The sequence below is a fragment of the Oryctolagus cuniculus genome, chromosome 6 (assembly GCF_051225735.1).
Source record: "Oryctolagus cuniculus isolate XC-2025 breed Fujian yellow rabbit chromosome 6, ASM5122573v1, whole genome shotgun sequence".
NCBI lineage: Eukaryota > Metazoa > Chordata > Mammalia > Lagomorpha > Leporidae > Oryctolagus > Oryctolagus cuniculus.
This window is the reverse complement of record NC_142872.1, coordinates 94,218,786-94,239,011: the sequence shown is the minus strand read 5'-3', so window position 1 is coordinate 94,239,011 and position 20,226 is coordinate 94,218,786. Positions and strand designations below refer to the sequence as shown.

Here is a 20,226-nt window from a genome sequence, read left to right as displayed (position 1 = left end):
GCCCCTTGAGTTCTCCAACTCTTATCTTGTTTAGACAAGGTCATAGTCAAAGTGGAGGTTCTCTCCTCCCTTCAGAGAAAGGTATCTCCTTCTTTGAAGACCTGTTCTTTCCACTGGGATCTCACTCACAGAGATCTTTCATTTAGGTGTTTTTTTTTGTTTGTTTGTTTTTTTGTGTGTGTTTTTTTTGCCGTAGTGTCTTGGCTTTCCAAGACACTACTCTTTTTTTTTTTTTTTTAACAATTTTATTTATTTACTTGAGAGGTTGAGTTACAGACAGAGAGGGAGAAACAGAAAGAACTATCTTCCATCAGCTGGTTCACTCCCTAAATGGTAGAAATGGCGGGAGCTGAGCAGATCCAAAGCCAGGAGCCAGGAGCTTCTTCCAAGTCTCCCACGAGTGCAATAGCCCAAACACTTTAGTCACCTTCCACTGCTTTCCCAGGCCATAAGCAGAAAGCTGAATTGGAAGAGGAACAGCCAGGACACAAACCAGCACCCTTATGGGATGCTGGCACCGCAGGCAGAAGCTTAGCCTACTATGCCACAGAGCCACCCCCACAATTGTACTTAGTATCCACCCAAGAGAAAGAAAATATATGTCCACACCAAGACTTGAATATGGATTTTTATAGCATTATTTAAAGTAGCTAAAACTGGGCTCAGTTTATTAACTGGTGAATGGATAAACAAAATACAATATATCCACAATGAAATATTATTCAGTGATAAAAAATGAATGGAAAATAGGTACATGGTATAAAAGGATAAACCTCAAAAACAGTTGACAAAGTAAAAAAATCAGTAAAAAAAAAAAAAGTACATTATATGATTCCATTTCTATAAAATCTCCCAAAAATCTATAGATATGAAGAAATTTACAGTTGCCTGGAGGTAATGGTAGGAAACAGGCTATCAAGGAACACGAGAGACTTTCTAAGAGGGTGGGAAAGTTCTAAGACTGAATTCGCTTAACATTAACAATTGGTAAACATCACTGAGTTGCACACTTCCAATCTGCTCCTCACCAATGGTTAAACTGACCAAGTAACTGCCAAAACCACATTTATTTGTGGGAATCTAAAGAAATTAAAGTATTAATTCTTGCCTTTTTAAAGAAAACTGGCTAAGGAATGTGTGCAGGAGAAAGGTCAATCTTTAATAATTATTTTCTTCCATGTCCATGATTTGTTTCCTTCCTGTTACTGCCCTACTTACAGCTCTCCTAGTAAATGAAACCCTAGAGAGTTGGGGATGCAAGACAATGAAGAAGTCTGGCACAAGTTCTTCTCTCACTAGAAACCCATATGTTCTCACAAACAATTCATAGTCAACCAGAAGAGGGCATTAGCAATATTTCCCCATTTAGAGGTTTATCCTAACTCTCACTTTTTACACTAAAGGACTCTTATCTTCTTATTCTGAGTATGCTAAAAATTGTTATCACTTAAACAGCTTATTACATCATTCTAATGCTATTCTTTGGCTCTTATTTACCTGTCAACAAATATCAGTATGGAATTCTTAATTTGATGACAACACTTAACCATATACTTACCAAAAGAAACGTCCGGATTGTTCTTATTTTGTTAAGTTCAAGAAGCAACTTCTGTGCCTTTTCATGGTTACTACAGTATTCATCATAGATACGAAATTTGTCTTTCTGTGAATCCAAGGAAGAATGAATAAGAACCTTTCAATCATCATTTTAAAATTTAACCAATGTCATACACATAGGCAAATTTTACTAAGTGTTTACTACATTTCAATAGCTGCATTGGGTGTTTTGTTTACAATATGTGAATACATTTTATTTATATTTATTTCCCAGATCCATCAAGAATAGTCTAGAAAAGAAGACAGACACTCATACATCAATTGTATTCCAAAATAATGAATGCAATAGAGAAGCGAAGCAAGCAGTGGAAAACATAGAAAAGAGGGTACTGAGCTTGCCATGAGAATTCAGACACATCTTTTTATGTTACTTCTGAGCAAGGTCCAGTGAAATGAATGCATGACTCCTAGGCAGGGAGGGGAATAGGTCTTCTCAAGTAGGGAGAAAAGCATGTGCAGATCACATAGGAACAAGGAAACATAGCACCTTGCAGTTCATATACTCCAATCTAGAAAGCTATGTTTAAGAGAGACATTGGGCCAGGGCTGCGGCTCACTAGGCTAATCCTCCGCCTGTGGCGCCGGCATACTGGGTTCTAGTCCTGGTCGGGGCGCTGGATTCTGTCCCGGTTGCCCCTCTTCCAGGCCAGCTCTCTGCTGTGGCCTGGGAGTGTAGTGGAGGGTGGCCCAAGTGCTTGGGCCCTGCACCCCATGGGAGACCAGGATAAGTACCTGGCTCCTGCCATCGGATCAGCGCGGTGCGCCAGCCTCAGCGCGCTGGCCGCAGTGGCCATTGGAGGGTGAACCAACGGCAAAGGAAGACCTTTCTCTCTGTCTCTCTCTCTCACTGTCCACTCTGCCTGTCAAAAAAAAAAAAAAAAAAGAGAGAGAGAGAGAGAGAGACATTGACAAGCTAGAGAATATCCAGCAACAAGGGACTGAGATAATGACTGAGAGGTCATTTCAGAAATACTCGATAGTACAGAAAAGTTAGAGAACAGTAGATACTCTCACAGCTGTCATACTTTAAAAGACTGACTATTCTATGTTGCTCCAAAACTTAAAACCAGGACCATTCAGTGGAAATTGGCAAGGCAGTAGTGGGTAGATTTGGGATCAAAATAGAGATCTTCTAACAATTAGAGCTGTCACTGAAAGTGACCAAGTAGAAACAAAATAAATGTCCTTCATGGATGGAGAGGAGATTCCTTTTAAAAAAGAGAAATTTTGCTATGGTGATCTCTAAGTTCCCATCCATGGTATTATTTTCTCAAAGTTCTATGATTAATAGCTATCAAAGCACTAGCAACAAAAAAAAAAAAAACACAAAAATTTATTGAACAAATATTAGAACAGACGTGTGTCTGTTGAAATTTCAAAAGTACTCATTTAGGAACATTCAGTGTTATTTCATACAGCCAGCACAGAATGTATTGGATTACTCACCTCAAGAGATGGTATGAGCTGGAAAAAAATAAACTTCAGAAATAGCTCAGCTAAATTCATGGATGACAGATTAATAATGTGTTACTAAGGAAATGGATGTCAGGGTGCAAGTTTCCCATGTGCAGCCCTGGACTGAGATAGCAGCTACTCCAGCTGGCAGATGATTCTGATTCTTTAGCGAAAGGGAACAGGCTCAAGTAAGTGGACATAAAGAACCACGGCTTCCAGGTGTGTACAAGCAAACTACAGCTTGATCTCCCTTCACTCAATAAGGGTGCAAGGAGACTCTCCCTTTAATATACTTCCTTTATGAAACATTTTCTGGTTATAAAACGAACACATACAGAGCCTGCTCATTAGATAGAGAAAGAAAGATCTGGCCGGCGCTGCGGCTCAATAGGCTAATCCTCCACCTGCGGCACTGGCACCCTGGGTTCTAGTCCCAGTTCGGGCGCCGGATTCTGTCCCGGTTGCCCCTCTTCCTGTCCAGCTCTCTGCTTTGGCCCGGGAGTGCAGTGGAGGATGGCCCAGGTGCTTGGGCCCTCCACCCACAAGGGAGACCAGGATAAGCACCTAGCTCCTGGCTACAGATCAGCGCGGTGCGCTGGACGCAGCACACTGGCAGCAGCGGCCATTGGAGGGTGAACCAACGGCAAAAGGAAGACCTTTCTCTCTGTCTCTCTCTCTCTCACTGTCCACTCTGCCTGTCAAAAAAAAAAAAAAAAAGATCCAGAAAACACTTAAAAACCTAAATAAAAGACTAAAACATAACAAAACAGAAATTTTTATTTCCATGACACTCATATAATTTTAAATAAAACACTGAGTAGCATTCTGATAACTATATGGATATGGATTCAAATGTGTAATCTGAAAATTAGCATCAATGAAATGGTATAACTGGCAGCATCCTTTTTAAAAATGGCAATGTCCTTAGTTCTGAGAATAAATCTCACTAAGCAGGTGGCTTTTTACTTTGCAAATCGATGTCTTAAATCAATTCAGCTCTCACGGATAAAGAGATGAAAGCAATACACAGGCACAGGATGTGTAATCTGAAACAAAGGAGCAAGGGCTTATTATGCCTGCTGTGCTGCTCAGTACAACCTTCTGGGAAATCTCCTGGAGGAGAATTCAGGCACAGGCCTCCTGGGTTTGTTCACCTCTAGGCTTGTCTTGAGTCCATGAACAAGCAAACATTCTAAGAAAAGGCTCATCGCGCCACTATAAGAGTGAGGATTTTCTGCCTCAAAAGAAAAATTCCCTGTGTTTGAGAGAAACATAAAAATCCATTCATTATGAGCAGCCTGAATATTCATTAGAATTCAAAGCTACAGTTGATGCGAAGAACTAACTTGTCAAGAAAAAGAAAAGGCTGTTTATTCTTCACCCTGTAAAATGGGTGATGGGTGGCACCCTCCTCTTTTCTGGTTTTAAGTGGAAAATTTCATTTGCCTTAAAAGACCCCTAATTGTTGGAGTAAGATTCTACCTCCCATGCTGAATTCACACATATTACTTCATCAAAAGCCAAACCATAAACTCTGGGGTGGGGCAGGGCGAGAGGGAATAGCTTTTAAATTAAAAAGAAATGTATCCTACAAAGTGAAGAAAGCAGGTTCCCACTTCTTGTTGAGCATTAGGTTCAGGATGTAAGCATTCTTCCACAACTTTTAAGAATTCTCTGTGCACCGCAAGGATTTCTTCAATGTTTGAGAACAACATCTGTTAAAAAAAAATACAGGTATAAGTGAGTACAATAGTCAAACAAGTTTGAAAAACAAGGAAGTCTAGGAAAGTATAGCATTAGTATAGTATGTCCTCTTTCCAAGCTGAAAACATCCGTGGATAGCTAACTCACATCAATTTCACCCTGGGCTGAACTTTTCCTCCACTCCTGTTCAACTCTGGAAACTGGACCCTATAGCAGGCTCTCAGGGCAACACATGAGTGGCCCAAGCCAAGAATGGCATTTCCACCCCATTCTCAAGAGTGAGAAGGTAACACAGGGGCAGATTCATTGGCAGGCTGTTTCAGGGGACGGGTATCTTTACTCCTAAACTAAGAAAGGAGCCTACAACAAACAGCCTTTTTCTCCTTCCGGGAGGTGTTGTGTGTCCTCCATTAACAGCTGGGACAGCTGCAGAGTCATTTTGCAGCCCAAGGAGGTGCCAGCTCAGGGGCAAAGCTGATAAGCTGATGGCAGAAGTGATAGCTGGCAAAGAGGTAGCAACCCTGCAGTCTCTCAGTCACCCAGTCCTGACCCTCCTCTTGTGTCTGAAGTCCCCAAAATATGAGTGAAAATGTCCTTAAATTCATTTGAGTCATAAGTTTCTTTTTGCTTGCAACCAGAAGCATACTAACTAAACTATTCCCATAGTAGGAAAGTTTAAAACTTATGGGGAAATGGCAGAAGAACCTAAAAAAAATTGTAAAATAAGCCGGTAGGTTAGCATCATTAATATTACTCATGAATTATACAACTTAAATGAATAATCATTACAAAATAATTAATCTTCAACTACCATTCGTTTGGTTTTTTTTTAAATCTTCACAATTTTCTTGCCTTACAGCTTAAAAGAAATGCCAGTTTGTTTCTGAGTTGAAGATACTATGTGGACTTTATTTTCTCCATCAGTCAATCTTCCAAACCTTTTGTACTGTAGTCATTCCAGGGACTAGAAGTCACATCTGCCCACATCCTGCCTTCCAGAGCCACAGCTAGCAAGTGGGACACCCTGCTCTGCCCCTCCCCCTCTAAAGACACTAAAGTACTTAGACTCTGGTTTGTTTTTCTGCTTCCTTTCAAATGCTCTAAATCACTTGTTAAAGCAACTTTCAGGCTGTTATGCCATCTTGGTAATCCTTGTATCTTTTCCCAGATTCTATTTTTCCTTTTTCAAATTATTACTGACACAAGTGACCGGCACAGGAACTTCTAGTGGAACTGAAGATAAACTGCAGAGTGCTGAAGTAACATCCCACAGATAAAATTTTATCTAAGGGGAACTGGTTCATGGGTCAAGAGCCAATAGTGTCGTCTCACCTTCACTGTTTCCTCTGTGACATTTTTGTCAACTTTCGATGCTGCACACTGGTTCATTCGGTGCAAGAATGCCTGCATGAAACAAGAAAGGATATTATGAAGGTAACATTAGGTTAATGAGATGATTGGGTGTCGATAGGAATTTATTGAGTTTTTTTTACAAGTAACTGAAGTTTATACAACCTCAATAGTTCTTTTAAACAGTTTTGTGGCAACACAGGAAACCCTCACGCATTCCTGCTCCTACCTGGGAATTATATTTCCTTCATAATGTTGAAGCTAGGCCAAAAAACATCAAGGTTACACGAATTAAACATACCCTCCATGATCTCAAAGTTGTGGGGTAAATAATTAGTGTCAGATGTTCTCTAAACTTCCAAGTCTTGCAAGATGCAAAAGAACAAAAGCTAAAGAAAATTATATTTCTAATGAAACAAGAATCAGAAATTCTGAAGCGAATCCCTTAGAACTAAGAAAGAGATAGATGGGTACATACATACATATGAGTACATTCACACATGTATTTCCTTATCAAAATCTCTTTTCAGAGAGGACTCACTAAAAGAAATGAAAGAATGTCCCATGCTTTCTTTCCCACTCCCACTTTTAGGAAGCCAGATTTTAAATTTTTGGGTTCAGAGTTGGCATTGTGGTGTATCTGGTTAAGCCATTGCCTGCAGCACCAGCATCCCATATGGGTGCTAGTTCACTTCTGATCCAGCTCCCTGTTAATGAACCTGGGGAAACAGTGGAGGTTCATACGAGTCCTTGAACCCCCGCACCCATGTGGGATACCCAGGAGAAGTTCCTGGCTCCTGGCTTCAGCCTGGCCCAGACCTGACCATTGCATTAATTCACTTAGGGAGTGAACCAGTGGATGAATGACCTCTTTTTCTGTCTCTCCTTCTCTCTCTGTAACTCTGCCTTTCAAGTAAATAAATCTTTAAAAAATAAATAAATAAATTTCTGGGTTCGGATTAGGGTTCTCCATAGCTCTATGGTAGGCAAGTAAATGGATTAGTATTCCAAAGATTCAGACTGTTTTGATGGTTATCAAGTTTTGATCAATGGCTAAATAAACAATTATATATGCAAGGAAAGAAAATGCAAGATTTAATTATACTGAAATTTAAAACAGAACATTTAAAAGGAAAATGCGAAAGGACTTGCCATCCAGCAAATTTGGTTTCTGTCCCCAGTACCTTGGCCATTAACTGCCCAGTGAGGAGGCATGATCATTCCTTCCCTTGTCTTCCTGAAGGACTTCACTCTACCACCTGCCAAGTCAGAGTATTGCAAAGCCCATCAACTCCTCAGGGCATATAGAAAGAAGCTCAGAGGAATCTCTAAGGCATCAAACAAATGAAAACTAAGGTAAGAATCATATTTTTGACATGCCTTATTCACAAACATTTAAGAGATTAACCAAATTTAGGATTGGCCATGGTGTTCCAAAATTATCACCTTCAAGACATTGAAGAATATAAATAAAACTTGACAATACAGCTCAAGTTTTTTTAAGGATTTATTTTTATTGATTTGAGAGGCACATCCACAGAGAGAAAGAGAGAGAGAGAGAATCTTCCATCTGCTGGTTTACTCCCCAAATGGCTAAAATGGCTAGGACTGGGCCAGACTGAAGTCAGAAGCCAGGAGCCTCTTCCAGGTCTCCCAATGGGTGGCAGGGGCCCAAACACTTGGGCCATGTTTCACTGCTTTCCCAGGCCATTATCAGGGAGCTGGATTGGAAGTAGAGCAGCTGGGACTCAAACCTGTGCCTTTTAAGGAATGCTGTATTCGCAGGCAGCCACTTTACCTGCTGTGCCACAACACCAGCCCCATAGATCAAGTTTTTAAAAGGATATTCCATTTAACCCAGCAATTCTACTTTCAGAAATTTATCCAAAAAAATGTTCATACATTTTCACTGCATTGATTACAAAAGTAGAAAAACTGGCAATAATCTAAATGTTCACCAATAAAGGAATCATTATATTATGGTAGATTCAAATTATAGAATACTATGACAAAAATGCAATCATAAATGGAAGATGATGGGGAATATGTGTGTTTGTATATGTGTGGATACATTAGATTTTTATAAAATATTATTTGGTGAAAAATTTACTAAGTAGCATATTTGATATATCTGACTGTATACATATATACTTAAAAGTATTTGCACATCTATGCACATTTATAATATCTGTGCTTTCGCAATAAAGAAAAAAACAAGCAGCATATCTCCAAATGCAAACAGTAGTTAAGTAGGAAGGCAACCTTTGTACATTTTCTCATTTTAATAATATTTTCCAATTGAACCACTACATCTTGCTCATCACATGAGCTTCAGCATCATCTTTATTTCTTGTGCAACCAGCTCACATAGCAGCATGCCTATCTATGATGCCACAGCACAACAGCCCCAACTCAGCATCAGCTGAATGAAATAAAAATGAATAAGAAAGTACTGTATGTAGCTTGCATTTTTATTAGGAAAGTGATTTAATTCTTTGAACTATTATCTAAACTTATGTTTAACTGAGGACAGAAAATGATTTTGAACTTTCTAAATTTGAATGCCCATTTTCATTCTATTATTGTTCAATTCTTAATTTTAGTTTTAATTTTCCTGAACACTTTCCACATACTCATACCAAAAATGCTCTTTAGCTCTCTCCTTCTAGGCTTAAAATCACATGGGTGGTTTCCTTGCCTAGCTTACATTTCCACTTGACCACATGGTAAACAGGTGACCTCTCATGCAAGCAAAGCTTAAACTTCACTTCTACATTTATAAACCTTTCCTTCATAAACAGAACTTGGTCACATTCTGAAATCAATAAATTGAAGTGATGAATCAGTAAAAATGAGTCAAAATATAAGTTAGAAGTGAACACACAAAGTAATAAAGTAAACCTCATCTTATCTGACTTTTTATCTTAGCCTCCTTGACAATATGGAACCATTTGTTTAACTATATGCCGAAGGAAACCTGGAGCTTGTTAGCATTTCTGACCAAGCATTTATTTTTCCCAGGGGCTTCATTTTCTATAACAGTGAAGGCAGATTTCAGATGGTTTGCTTAGCGTGCAAAACCATGAAAACTGCTTGACATGTTTTACAAAATGTTAAAATGTTTAAGTCTTTTTTTCCTGATGATAAAAATAAATGCACGCTTTCAAAATCATCCTTCAACAATCAGTATCTGCAGAAACCCTCTCGGACTTTGGTAATTGGGACATTTAATTCTGACCACAATCAAGAAAGCATTAGCAACCTAGCCACAAAAATACATGAAAGATTTTTTGTGTAGTTTTGTCTCTGAATTCATTCATTCTCATTGATCCAGAATTTCGTCAGAATTAGACCATCTTCAATTTGACACAATATATTTGAAAGTAAGCACTGGAAAGTGCCAGTGGTTCTCAAACTTTGTATTGGAAAGTTTCTTACATAGATTACCCAACCCTATCCTTAGAAGATCTGAGTCAGCAGATTGATTTAGAACCCCCAAATCTTGTGTTTTTAGTGGCATGACTAGGTGATTCTACTGTGGTTGCTCAGGAGACTGCCTTCTGATAAACAATCCTTTATGTTTACTCTTCCAAAGACCAAAAAAAAAAAAAAAAAAAGACTTGGAGAAAAAAATAAGTGAGTCTTAATGGGGGAAAGGGATTCACTCATTTAACCTTAGCTTGCTTTCTTTTTTTTTTTTTTTTAAATAGAAACTTCCATTTTTTTTTTTAAGATTTGTTTTATTTATTTGAAAGAGTTACAGAGAGAGGTAGAGACACAGAGAGAGGTCTTCCATCCACTGGTTCACTCCCCAGATGGCCGCAAGGGCCGGAGCTGTGCGGATGCGAAGCCAGGAGTCAGGAGCTTCTTCCGGGTCTCCCACGCGGGTGCAGGGGCCCAAGGACTTGGGCCATCTTCTACTGCTTTCCCAGGACATGGCAGAGAGCTGGATTGGACGAAAAGCAGCCAGGACTAGAACCGGCGCCCATATGGGATGCCAGCACTTCAGGCCAGGGCTTTAACCCACTGCACCACAGTGCCGGCCCCTCACCTTGACTTTTGTCCAAGCACTTAGGATTTCTGGGACCTAGCTCCTCACCCCCCTATACACCCACGAAAATCACTTCTAAGGTGTAAACAGGCCGTGATAACCTCTGAAGGCTGAAAGGTGTCGAGACAAGTGAATCAGGTAAGACAGACTAAGCCTCCTTGGAAGCAGTGAGGCTCAGAGATGCCACTCCAAGGGACTGGCACCTTGCTCGCATGTCAGCATATGCTCAGCAAACCAGACTGCCCCTAAGGTTGGTTCCCTACATACATTTGTAAATACCACTCCAGTCCTGGGTTTTTATTCCCACAGAGAACAGGACTCATCATTTTCTTTTTGCCTTGCTTTCTATTGCTTTCCTCTTATCATGTATTTGGTAAAAGCATATGTTAAATGCCACATGCTAATTAAAGTTTAATAATGTCAAAAATGTCACAGATTTGCTACCAAGAAATAGAAAGAAGAAAGGAACTCATTAAAATATAATAGGAAGATGACAGCAACCTTTTCTCCCTGTCTGCCCACCTGTGCCACCGCTAAATCAAAAGCAAAGCCCACTGTGAGTTTCAGTCTCAGAATATATTTTCTTTTTTTTTAATAATTTCAGCATACTAAATGATCTCTCTCAACTGATTTTTGCCCTTCCCACTTTTCATCAGCCAGGCACACACAGAAGATCACTCTCCAAAGTCCCACAGACTTTAACGTTTATATTTTTAATTCTAGACACCTGATGCCAATCTGAGTTTCCTAATATCATGTAGGCACGAGGCTTTACTATTCCTATAAATATTCTGCCTGCAGGGTCATCTTAGCAGCAACCTGTCACCTCAAAAAAAAAAAAATGTGACTATTCATTAAGATACAAAGGAAAAATTTTAAGAAGGGTTACAATGTTGCAGGCAAAGTATATGCATTTCACCAAAATAAAAACAATAAAGGCAAATATTCAGTTTTACATATTTTAATAACACTTATTTATCTATTTGAAAGACAGAGGAACACAGAGAGGGGGAAGAGACAGAAAGAGATCTTCCATCCACTGGTTCACCCCCAACATGCTCACAGCCAAGTCTGAGCCAAGCTGAGGCCAGGAGGCAGGAACACCATCCTGGTCTACTACATGGGTGCCAGGGAACCAAGTACTTGGGCCATCTTCAGCTGCTTTCCCATATGCATTAGCAGTAAGCTGGATGGGAAGTTGAGTAGCCAAGACCAAACTGGCACTCTGATATGGGATACAGGTATCCCAAGTAGCAGCTTAACCCTATGCACCACAACACCGGCCCCTCCTTTTACCTCTTGAGTGGAAGTCAGTATTATCACAATTATTTGTAAGATATCTATTTTGTTTTATTTTCCTGAGAGAAAAACAAAGTCCTAATAAATAAAAAAAAAGTTTCCTCTTGCTTTCAGGGAAAACAAAATTCTAATAAATGGCATTTGTCATTTGACTTTGCTTTGAATTTCTGATTGATAATGGTACCATTTTATTAGGATGGAGAAGACTGAAAGAGGGGTAAATTTTGTGGTGGGAGAATCAGATTTGGGGAAAGGCTCAATCTGAGATGCCTACTGGATACCAATGTGGAGATAATTGAATAGGGAGTTAGTTGTACCATTCTGAGGTTCCGAGAGTAGATCAGAGCTGAAGGTAAATAAATGAATGTCATCAATACAGACACAACTCTAGGAAAATTTCCCTTGCAAGAAAAGATTACTGGCCCAATCCATTGGAGAGAGTGTGTAGATGGAGACGACTTGGGGCACTCCAACATTTAGAGATCAAAAGAAGAAATGAAACCAAAGAAGCCAGAAACACAGCTTCTGGTAAAGCAGCAACGACTAGCAGGGTACAATGCCAAACAGAAAGGGAAGAGAAGGTTTCAAAACCTAGGAAGTGCCTAATACTTCAACAGTGCTGAGAGCTCAAATAAGGTAAAACAGGTGCATGATCTGACAACCTGAACGTTGACCAGAGCAGCCCCAAGGAAATGAGCTGAGGTGAAAATGCAGAATAAGGAAGTGGAGTCAGCAACCACAGAAAACTCTTATTAGTGTTTTGCCAAGAAATGGGGCAGATTTAGGAGGTGGATTTGCATCAAGTGTCAGTTTGTATTTTAAGCTGGAAAATACTGCAGCAATTTATCTTTTAATTTTTATACAGGATGAGTACTCCCTACCTGAAATGCTTGGAACTGGAAGTATTTCAGATTTTATAGTATTTGGATCTACATAATGAGATATCTTAAGAATGGGACCCAAGTCTAAACACAAAATTCATTTATATTTCATATCTACTTTATACACATAGTCCAAAAGTAATTGCACACACTACTTTAGGAATTCTGTACATGACAGTAAGGTTTTTTTATGTTGTTATATATTAATTCTTTATTTATTTATTTATTTTTTTATTTAGTAAATATAAATTTCCAAAGTACAGTTTATGGATTACAATGGCTTCCCCCCCCCATAATTTCCCTCCCACTCACACCCCTCCCATCTCCCGCTCCCTCTCCCATCCCATTCACATCAAGATTCATTTTCAATTATCTTTATACACAGAAGATCAATTTAGTATATATTAAGTAAAGATTTCATCAGTTTGCACCCACACAGAAACACAAAGTGTAAAATACTGTTTCAGTACTAGTTATAGCATTACTTCACATTGGACAACGCATTAAGGACAGATCCCACATGAGAAGTAAGTTCACAGTGACTCCTGTTGTTGACTTAACAATTTGACACTCTTGTTTATGGCATCAGTAATCTCCCTAGGCTCTAGTCATGAGTTGCCAAGGCTATGGAAGCCTTTTGAGTTTGCCAACTTTGATCTTATTCCAACAGGGTCATAGTCAAAGTGGAAGTTCTCTCCTCCCTTCAGAGAAAGGTACCTCCTTCTCTGATGGTCCCATTCTTTCCACTGGGATCTCACTCGCTGAGATCTTTCATTTAGGTGTTTGTGTGTGTGTGTGTTTTGCCAGAGTGTCTTGGCTTTCCATGCCTAAAATACTCTCATAGGCTCTTCAGCCAAATCTGAATGCCTTAAGGGCTGATTCTGAGGCCAGAGTGCTATTTAGGACATCTGCCAGTCTATGAGTCTGCTGTGTATCCCACTTCCCATGATGGATCGTTCTCTCCTTTTTTATTCTATCAGTTAGTATTAGCAGACACTAGTCTTGTTTGTGTGATCCCTTTGACTCTTAGACCTATCAGTGTGATCAACTGTGAACTGAAATTGATCATTTGGACTAGTGAGATGGCATTGGTACATGCCACCTTGATGGGATTGTATTGGAATCCCCTGGCACATTTCTAACTCCACCATTTGGGGACAGTAAGTTTAATGTTTAAATTTTAATGTGGAATTTTCTACTTGTGGCAACACACTGATACTCAAAAAGTATTGGACTTTGGAGCATTCTGGATTTCAGATTTGGATTAGGAAAGCTCACTCTGTATTAATTTCACCATTTATTTGTTCATTTGTTTATTTTTTTTAAGGACAATCCTGCTCCATCAGGATGGGGTTGAGCTTTATTTTATTTCAATTTATTTATTTTTATTTATTTAAAAGGCAGAGTGACAGAGAGACTTAGGCAAAAAACATTCTTCATCTGCTGATTCTCTCCCCAGATACCTGCAACAGCCAAGTAGAGCTAGGCCAAAGTCAAGAATTCAGAACTCTGAGTCTCCCAATTAGCTGGGACCCAAGTACTTGGGCCATCACTGGTGCCTATGGTGTGCATTAGCAGAAAGCTGGATCAAAAGTGGAGTGGTAACTCAAACCCAGGTACTCCAATATGGGATATGGGTATTATTAATTGTCAAGCAAAGTACCTGCCCCTAGTTTCATTGGAACTTCCATGACCCCTTACTAACATCTCCAGTCCACTGGATCTCAACTTTCCCTGAACACCTATTGATTCTCAATCTCCTGGAGTTCCTTTTGTCAAAAAACTGATGGACACAAATATTCATATATTATGCAAGTAAACATAACACTCCACAGCAACTCAAATAATCACACAAGTTCTTTCCCTAAGGACAACTTAACATTTGGATATACAAAATGCCTTAGGTATATGTGCAATGTTATGATTAAGGGTGTTAATCATTAAAAGCAACCATTTTTGCTGCTTTACCAAGAGTATTCTTAAGCAAAACTGCCATTCCCTTTCACCACCCCACCATGAGTGGGTGATGGTGAAGTATATGAGCACATGATCATGAGTAGTTTGATGCCACTGCTTGATTCACACTGAGCAACTTTACACATCATTGCTTTTGTGCCATCAGTGTAAATGTCAACATAGTAAAAAGAGAAAATAAAGTCTTAGTATCCCCATGAAAATAGTTTTGACCTTGCATATCCTCTACAAGTGTTTCACAAGAATCAAATATCTAGAGACCACACTCTGAGAATCTCTGCTGTAGACAAACAGGTTATAAAAATGTTTTAAAGTACAAAAAAAAAATCTAGTAGGAAAAGATACATAATATACAATAAATAAAATATATAAACAAATTATTTAGTATATTAGAAGTGCTAAAATTGAGCAATAAATTTACTATATTAATATAGTACCTAGGCACACTTGAAAAACCACATACCTTGCATAACTCCAAGGACTCTTTGGAGGCCCACGGCACAAGATTCATCACCACTCAATGTTGCTACTTAATTAAACTTGACCTTTCTCTTGTTACATCCCTAGCATCACATCTCACACCAACCAGCCATTCCATTGGCTCTCCTTCTCCTTCATCATGTTTTTCCTTTGTTCTTCCATGTCCAGCACCTACTCTATACACAAGACTCACAGTCAAATGGAACATGGTTAAGTGCCCTCTCCATTTCCCAATTACACTCAAAGAAAAGGATGCAAGTATTCCTCAATTTTACTTTGAATGCCAAGCACTTGAGACCCAATCAAGTACAGGAATAACAAAACTTGCAACCACAGGGTAACATCCAACTTCAGATATTTTTAAAATTATCTTAGCATCATAGATGGCCCTGGTCTAGGGTTCCAGATTTCTATTATTAATTCCTAGCCTCTAGTCTCCCTAGGATCCATTCTCTATGCAGCTAGCTAACAAAAAGGGCATTTAAAAATATAAATCAGACCATAACACTCCCCAGCCAAAAAGCTCTAAAGGACTCCCCTGTCCAGGCAGAATGCAATTCAAATGCCTGCCCTGGCCCACAAGGCTCATTTTAGTCTACTGAGGCTGCTGTAACACAATATCCTAGATTGGGTAACTGATACACAATAGAAATGTACTGCTCACAGTTCTGAAAGCTGTGAACTCCAAGCTTAAGGCAATAGAACATTTGGTGTTTGAGATCTGTTGCTCATGCATGGCACCTTCTCCACATCCTCACATGATGGCCACTCAGTTTTCATCTTAAATGCCAGCTACTCAGAGGGGTTTCTTATAAGCAAACAGGTTGGAATGCTCCCTTCTGCCACCCCCATCACATCCTTTCTACCAATCACTCTCCTTTCTTTCCTCCATTCCCTTCCCCTTCTGCAACATTCCATCCTTCCTATCTGTTGCTTCCTACCTCTCTCCTGCATTGGGATGGAACCTCCATGAAAGCAGAGACTACCAGTTTTGTTCAGTAGGGTATCCCCAACACATACTGCACCAACACTTGGCACTTAATAAGTACAAAATAACTTTTTGCGGAATGAATAAAGAATTTTGTTCTTAACTGGTTTTCATTTCTGAAAACCATCAGACGGTGTACTGTTAATTTCCCTCGAGAATATTCTTCCCCAATGTTCACCAGAAACTTGGAATACAGGATAGTCGTTTCTGTTCCATCCCCGTATGACAGGATTTCTCAGTCTTGATACTACTGACATTTAGATCTGGCTAAGTCTTTGTTGTGAGGGACCGGCCTGCACACTGGAGGATATTTAAAAGTGTCTTTCCCACCCACATATAATGGAAAATAATTATAAAATAATGCTGGTTTGCATGTCTGCAAATGCATGCAACATGAGCGGCTTCGTCTTCTCTTGGAAACAGACTTCAATTTTCCCTAAACAGCCATGACCACGTTCCATTCATACAAAATTCCAAATGCTTACAGAATAATAAGTCATTTCCTAGTAGTCCCTTAGCACTGAAGACTGACCCTCATGAGCATTTACCACTCTATGAATCATTTATATAGAGTATACCACACCTGGATTACTCAAATAAATGCCTAAAGAGAGTGCAGGGATACCCAAACAGCATTGTAAAGTCCCCTGTGAAAGCCCTTTACTTGTTGCCATTTCCTTTTGATTCAGAACCAAAAGGATCTGTTTTGTCAGTTATAGTGAGTCTCTATGCACTCAATTTCCCAACAAAAAACAGATTGCACTGCTTTTCAGAACACTATTAATTCAACGTGAACACCACTCTCATCTCAGAGCTTCAGCGAGGATAATTTTTCATTATCCTATCTGTGCTTTCAGAAACTCTCTAGGCTGAAACTTGGCCAGGTTCGAGGATAATCAAAATATGCACTAGTATACTTTATTTAAGCTCAATAAGCTGAAAAACAAACATGAAAGAATACTGTTCTTCAGAAGTTCCCAAGGGAACGAATTCATCACTTGTCATCATGTCACTGGCACATTAACTACATAAGAGGCACAGCGTTTAACGATGTTTAACAGTTCGGTGACAGGAAAGTCAATGGCAGAACTGGACAGAAGATGAAAGAGAAATTAAAATCCTTATCAACAGAATTATATTTATGCATAAATATTAAAAGTACTAGGAAATTTGAAATGGTTATAGCAAAATAATTTAATAAATGTGAACTTCAATTAAGTATACCTTTTGTTAATTTTTCAATTTGCTCATTTTTGCTGTTTTTGCTTAGTGTTTTGTTCATTTTGTGCAATTTTCATTCCCACAGACATCTCACAGCTCAGTCTGTAAAAATATTATTTGAGAAGGATATTTAAGTTTTCTTGGTAATACTGTCTTGGTAAGGCAACAAACTGGTCTAAAGCAGACACCCGAAGCACAAATCCGCTGATTCAATTGTTACCACTGAAAAAATTAAGAGCGTTCATATAAAATTCAGTCATTAAAGCTGCTGCTCAAACACTTGGAGAAAATCAACACAGGTCCTGATAGTCCAAATCAGTAACAACGGGATATAGATAAGGATGCCACATACTCCTTCACTTTGCTACAGTCACCACTACTCCCTGCTACCTCCACACCAAAGTTAAATGTTACTTGCCATGTATTCTCACACTAACCCTGATGCTGTTCTCAATATAAAGTCCATTTCTGGGCATCTGGCTTCCACCTGGCTCTTCTCTGGCTGTTGGGGGCATTTGGGAAATAAAGCAGCAAATATAAGATATCTCCCACTTGCACATGTGTGCTCTGTCATTCAAGTAGATGAAAAATAAATAAATAACCATAAAGTCTGTTATATTCATTTTCATGACTTGGAAATCTCTGTGGATATTTAAATTTTCAGACAGTCTTCAGATTTGCCAAAGTCTTTTTGGTTTGTATGCATTTTTGATCCTGATTATTCCAGAGTTCTAAATTTTAAAATGACATTTGATCTCAAAACGTTTGAGCTAAAAAGTATTCCCATGATGAAACAAAGAGGAAAAAACTAAGCAAAGAAAACTAAGAAAACTGGTACCTAGTTTACTTAACTCTTAATTTTTTTCAAGACATCTAAAATGAAGGGAGCTGTTAACTATTTGAAGTGGTATTTACAAGAGACACTTCTGGCAGCCACGTACATAGTTTGCTCAAGAACTGCAACAACTCCATGTTTTTTATTTTAAACTAGCTTTTTTTCAATAAATAACTTTTTGTCATCAACTCTTCTTGGAGTACTCATTCCAAGTACCATCTGATTCATGAAGATCTCGTACTCTTTGTATTGCTCTGCATGACTGATGGTCAATGTCAAAGTCTAGAGAGGACAAAGTACAGAGAGCAAAGGAGATGAGGAAGAATGTGATGTTTGCAGCGGGCTGCCTGGAACTCCTCAAAATTTGCCCTCCATGTTCCTCCCCCAAAATAACAGCTGATGCCCACTGATACCACAGGCAGACAGCTGGGTGCAGTTCAGCACTGAGGTGGGCCAAAGGCCCTAAGCGTCAGTTTCCTCACCCATTTGATCAGACCAGGAAGAATACCTGCCTCACCAAGAGATAGGAAGGATTACACAGAGGGAATTTTAGTTAGCACTTTGCACAGTACACACAACTAGAATCCAGTAAAAGTTAGCTGACATACAACCATAGCCACAGTTCTATTGATTACTTCTACTGTGGTTGCAATTATTAGCAACACCAAATAGGATAGAACTAAAAAGGTACAACCCCTGCCTTACCCTCTCTGTTCCTTTCCTTGCAATAAATCAATCCAACTGACTCTCACTTCTGGGGACTTCTTGATAACAAAACAAATACAGTTCAGGGGACTGCCACTGTTGTGTAGTGGGTAAAGCCACTGCCTGCAGTGCTGGCATCCCATATGGGCGCCGATTCGAAACAGCTGCTCCACTTCCGATCCAGCTCTCTGCTATTGCCTGGGAACGCAATAGAAGATGGGCCAAATCCTTGGGCCCCTGCACTCACATAAGAGATCCGGAAGAAGCTCCTGGCTCCTGGCTTCAAATCAATGCAGCTCCAGCCATTGTGGCCAACTGAGGAGTGAATCAGCGGATGGAAGACCTCTCTATCTCTCTCGCCTTCTCTCTCTGTGTAACTCCGATTTTCAAATAAATAAATAAACCTTTAAAAAAATACAGTTTAGGGCTTCGGTAGGGGTGGGGGGATGAATTCTATGTATACAGATGCTGTTAGACTTACAGTGGGGTTATATCTTGATAAGCTCACCATAGTTGAAAATACTGTACATCAGAAAGACAACGAATACACGTAACCTAGTGAATGAACACCCTGGCTCAGCAACATAGAGCATGGTGGAGGGTCGGTTGTTCCTTTCATGACCTCACAGCTGACTGGGAGGTACAGAGCATGGGAAAAAGGATCACAGGGAAGAGTGTTAGCCTGGCAAATGATCAAAGATCAAAATCCAAGTGTGGTTTCTACTGAATGGTGCATTCCTTTTGCATCATCGCAAAGTCAGACCATTCTGAGTTGAGTCTTTCTGCTCAGGGCTCCAACTTGGGTCCTAAATGTCAGAAATGCACATCAATCTCTTTCTTTATACACTTACTTTCTAAACATTCCAGAAATTTGGAAAATCACATAGAAGGGTAGAAAAAATTAATTCGTGAACAAACTACAAGGTGCTAATAGGTTGTTGTCTCTCTCTCAATCTTTGTCAGGAGTTAGAATGCAAGGCATTAATAAAAACAGCAATGCAGGTGAAGCATAGCCAGACCATGGCTTTGATTTCTATGAGATGCCACGAGACACAGGCATCGATAAGAGTCATAAAAGCTGATAAAGCAAACTGACAGGCCAGTCTGAGAGGGCCTCTACAGAACAATCAGAGAAAAGAATACTAATAACGTGGATGCTATCAATCCTTTATAGCATCAATGGGCCTATTCAACACAGATAATTTAATACACTATTCAAAAATTACAACATATTCCTCCATAGCTAACAAGTCATTACATTTGTATAAGATCTTAATACAAGATGAAATGAATGAACTTTCAATGCCATTCAGAAGTACAACAAAGAATCAAAGATATTTCAAATATCCCACAATTTTTCTGATGGCATTTCACCCACAAGTGTGTGTCATGGTGCTGGTTGGTGATCACCATAGAGCAAAATGAATTTCTAAAAGCAGTTTATAAGCTTCCAGGAACATACTTCTGAACATTTTTTTCTTAATAAGACATTAGTTAAATTTTTCTTATTTTAAATATAATACAAATATTTATACAGAGATACCAGTGGACTATTGTGTCCCTGATATAATACTTCATATTGTGCTGGTCAGGAATTTACATTGATAGCAGATAACTTAAATAACACAGCACAATGAAAGAAAAGGCTAAGCGGGAAGTACAAAGT

At 39.2% G+C, this 20,226-nt stretch overlaps 1 protein-coding gene across 2 annotated transcripts in view; it reads right to left on the bottom strand.

Annotated features, from left to right (window-relative positions):
• PREX2 (phosphatidylinositol-3,4,5-trisphosphate dependent Rac exchange factor 2) overlaps positions 1-20,226 on the bottom strand; it is a 334,883-nt gene that overhangs the window by 257,627 nt on the left and 57,030 nt on the right. Inside the window, exons 1-4 of one of the 2 annotated variants that reach the window (XM_089336348.1) lie at positions 7,311-7,454; positions 6,109-6,180; positions 4,665-4,787; positions 1,559-1,663 (exon numbers count right to left, since the gene is read on the bottom strand). In XM_089336348.1, coding sequence (XP_089192474.1) covers positions 1,559-1,663; positions 4,665-4,787; positions 6,109-6,180; positions 7,311-7,319 — 309 coding nt within the window. In that variant the 5' untranslated portion in view covers positions 7,320-7,454. Of the gene's footprint in view, positions 1-1,558; positions 1,664-4,664; positions 4,788-6,108; positions 6,181-7,310; positions 7,455-20,226 lie in introns of those variants that run through there. The other variant, XM_002710460.6, reaches the window with a different exon arrangement.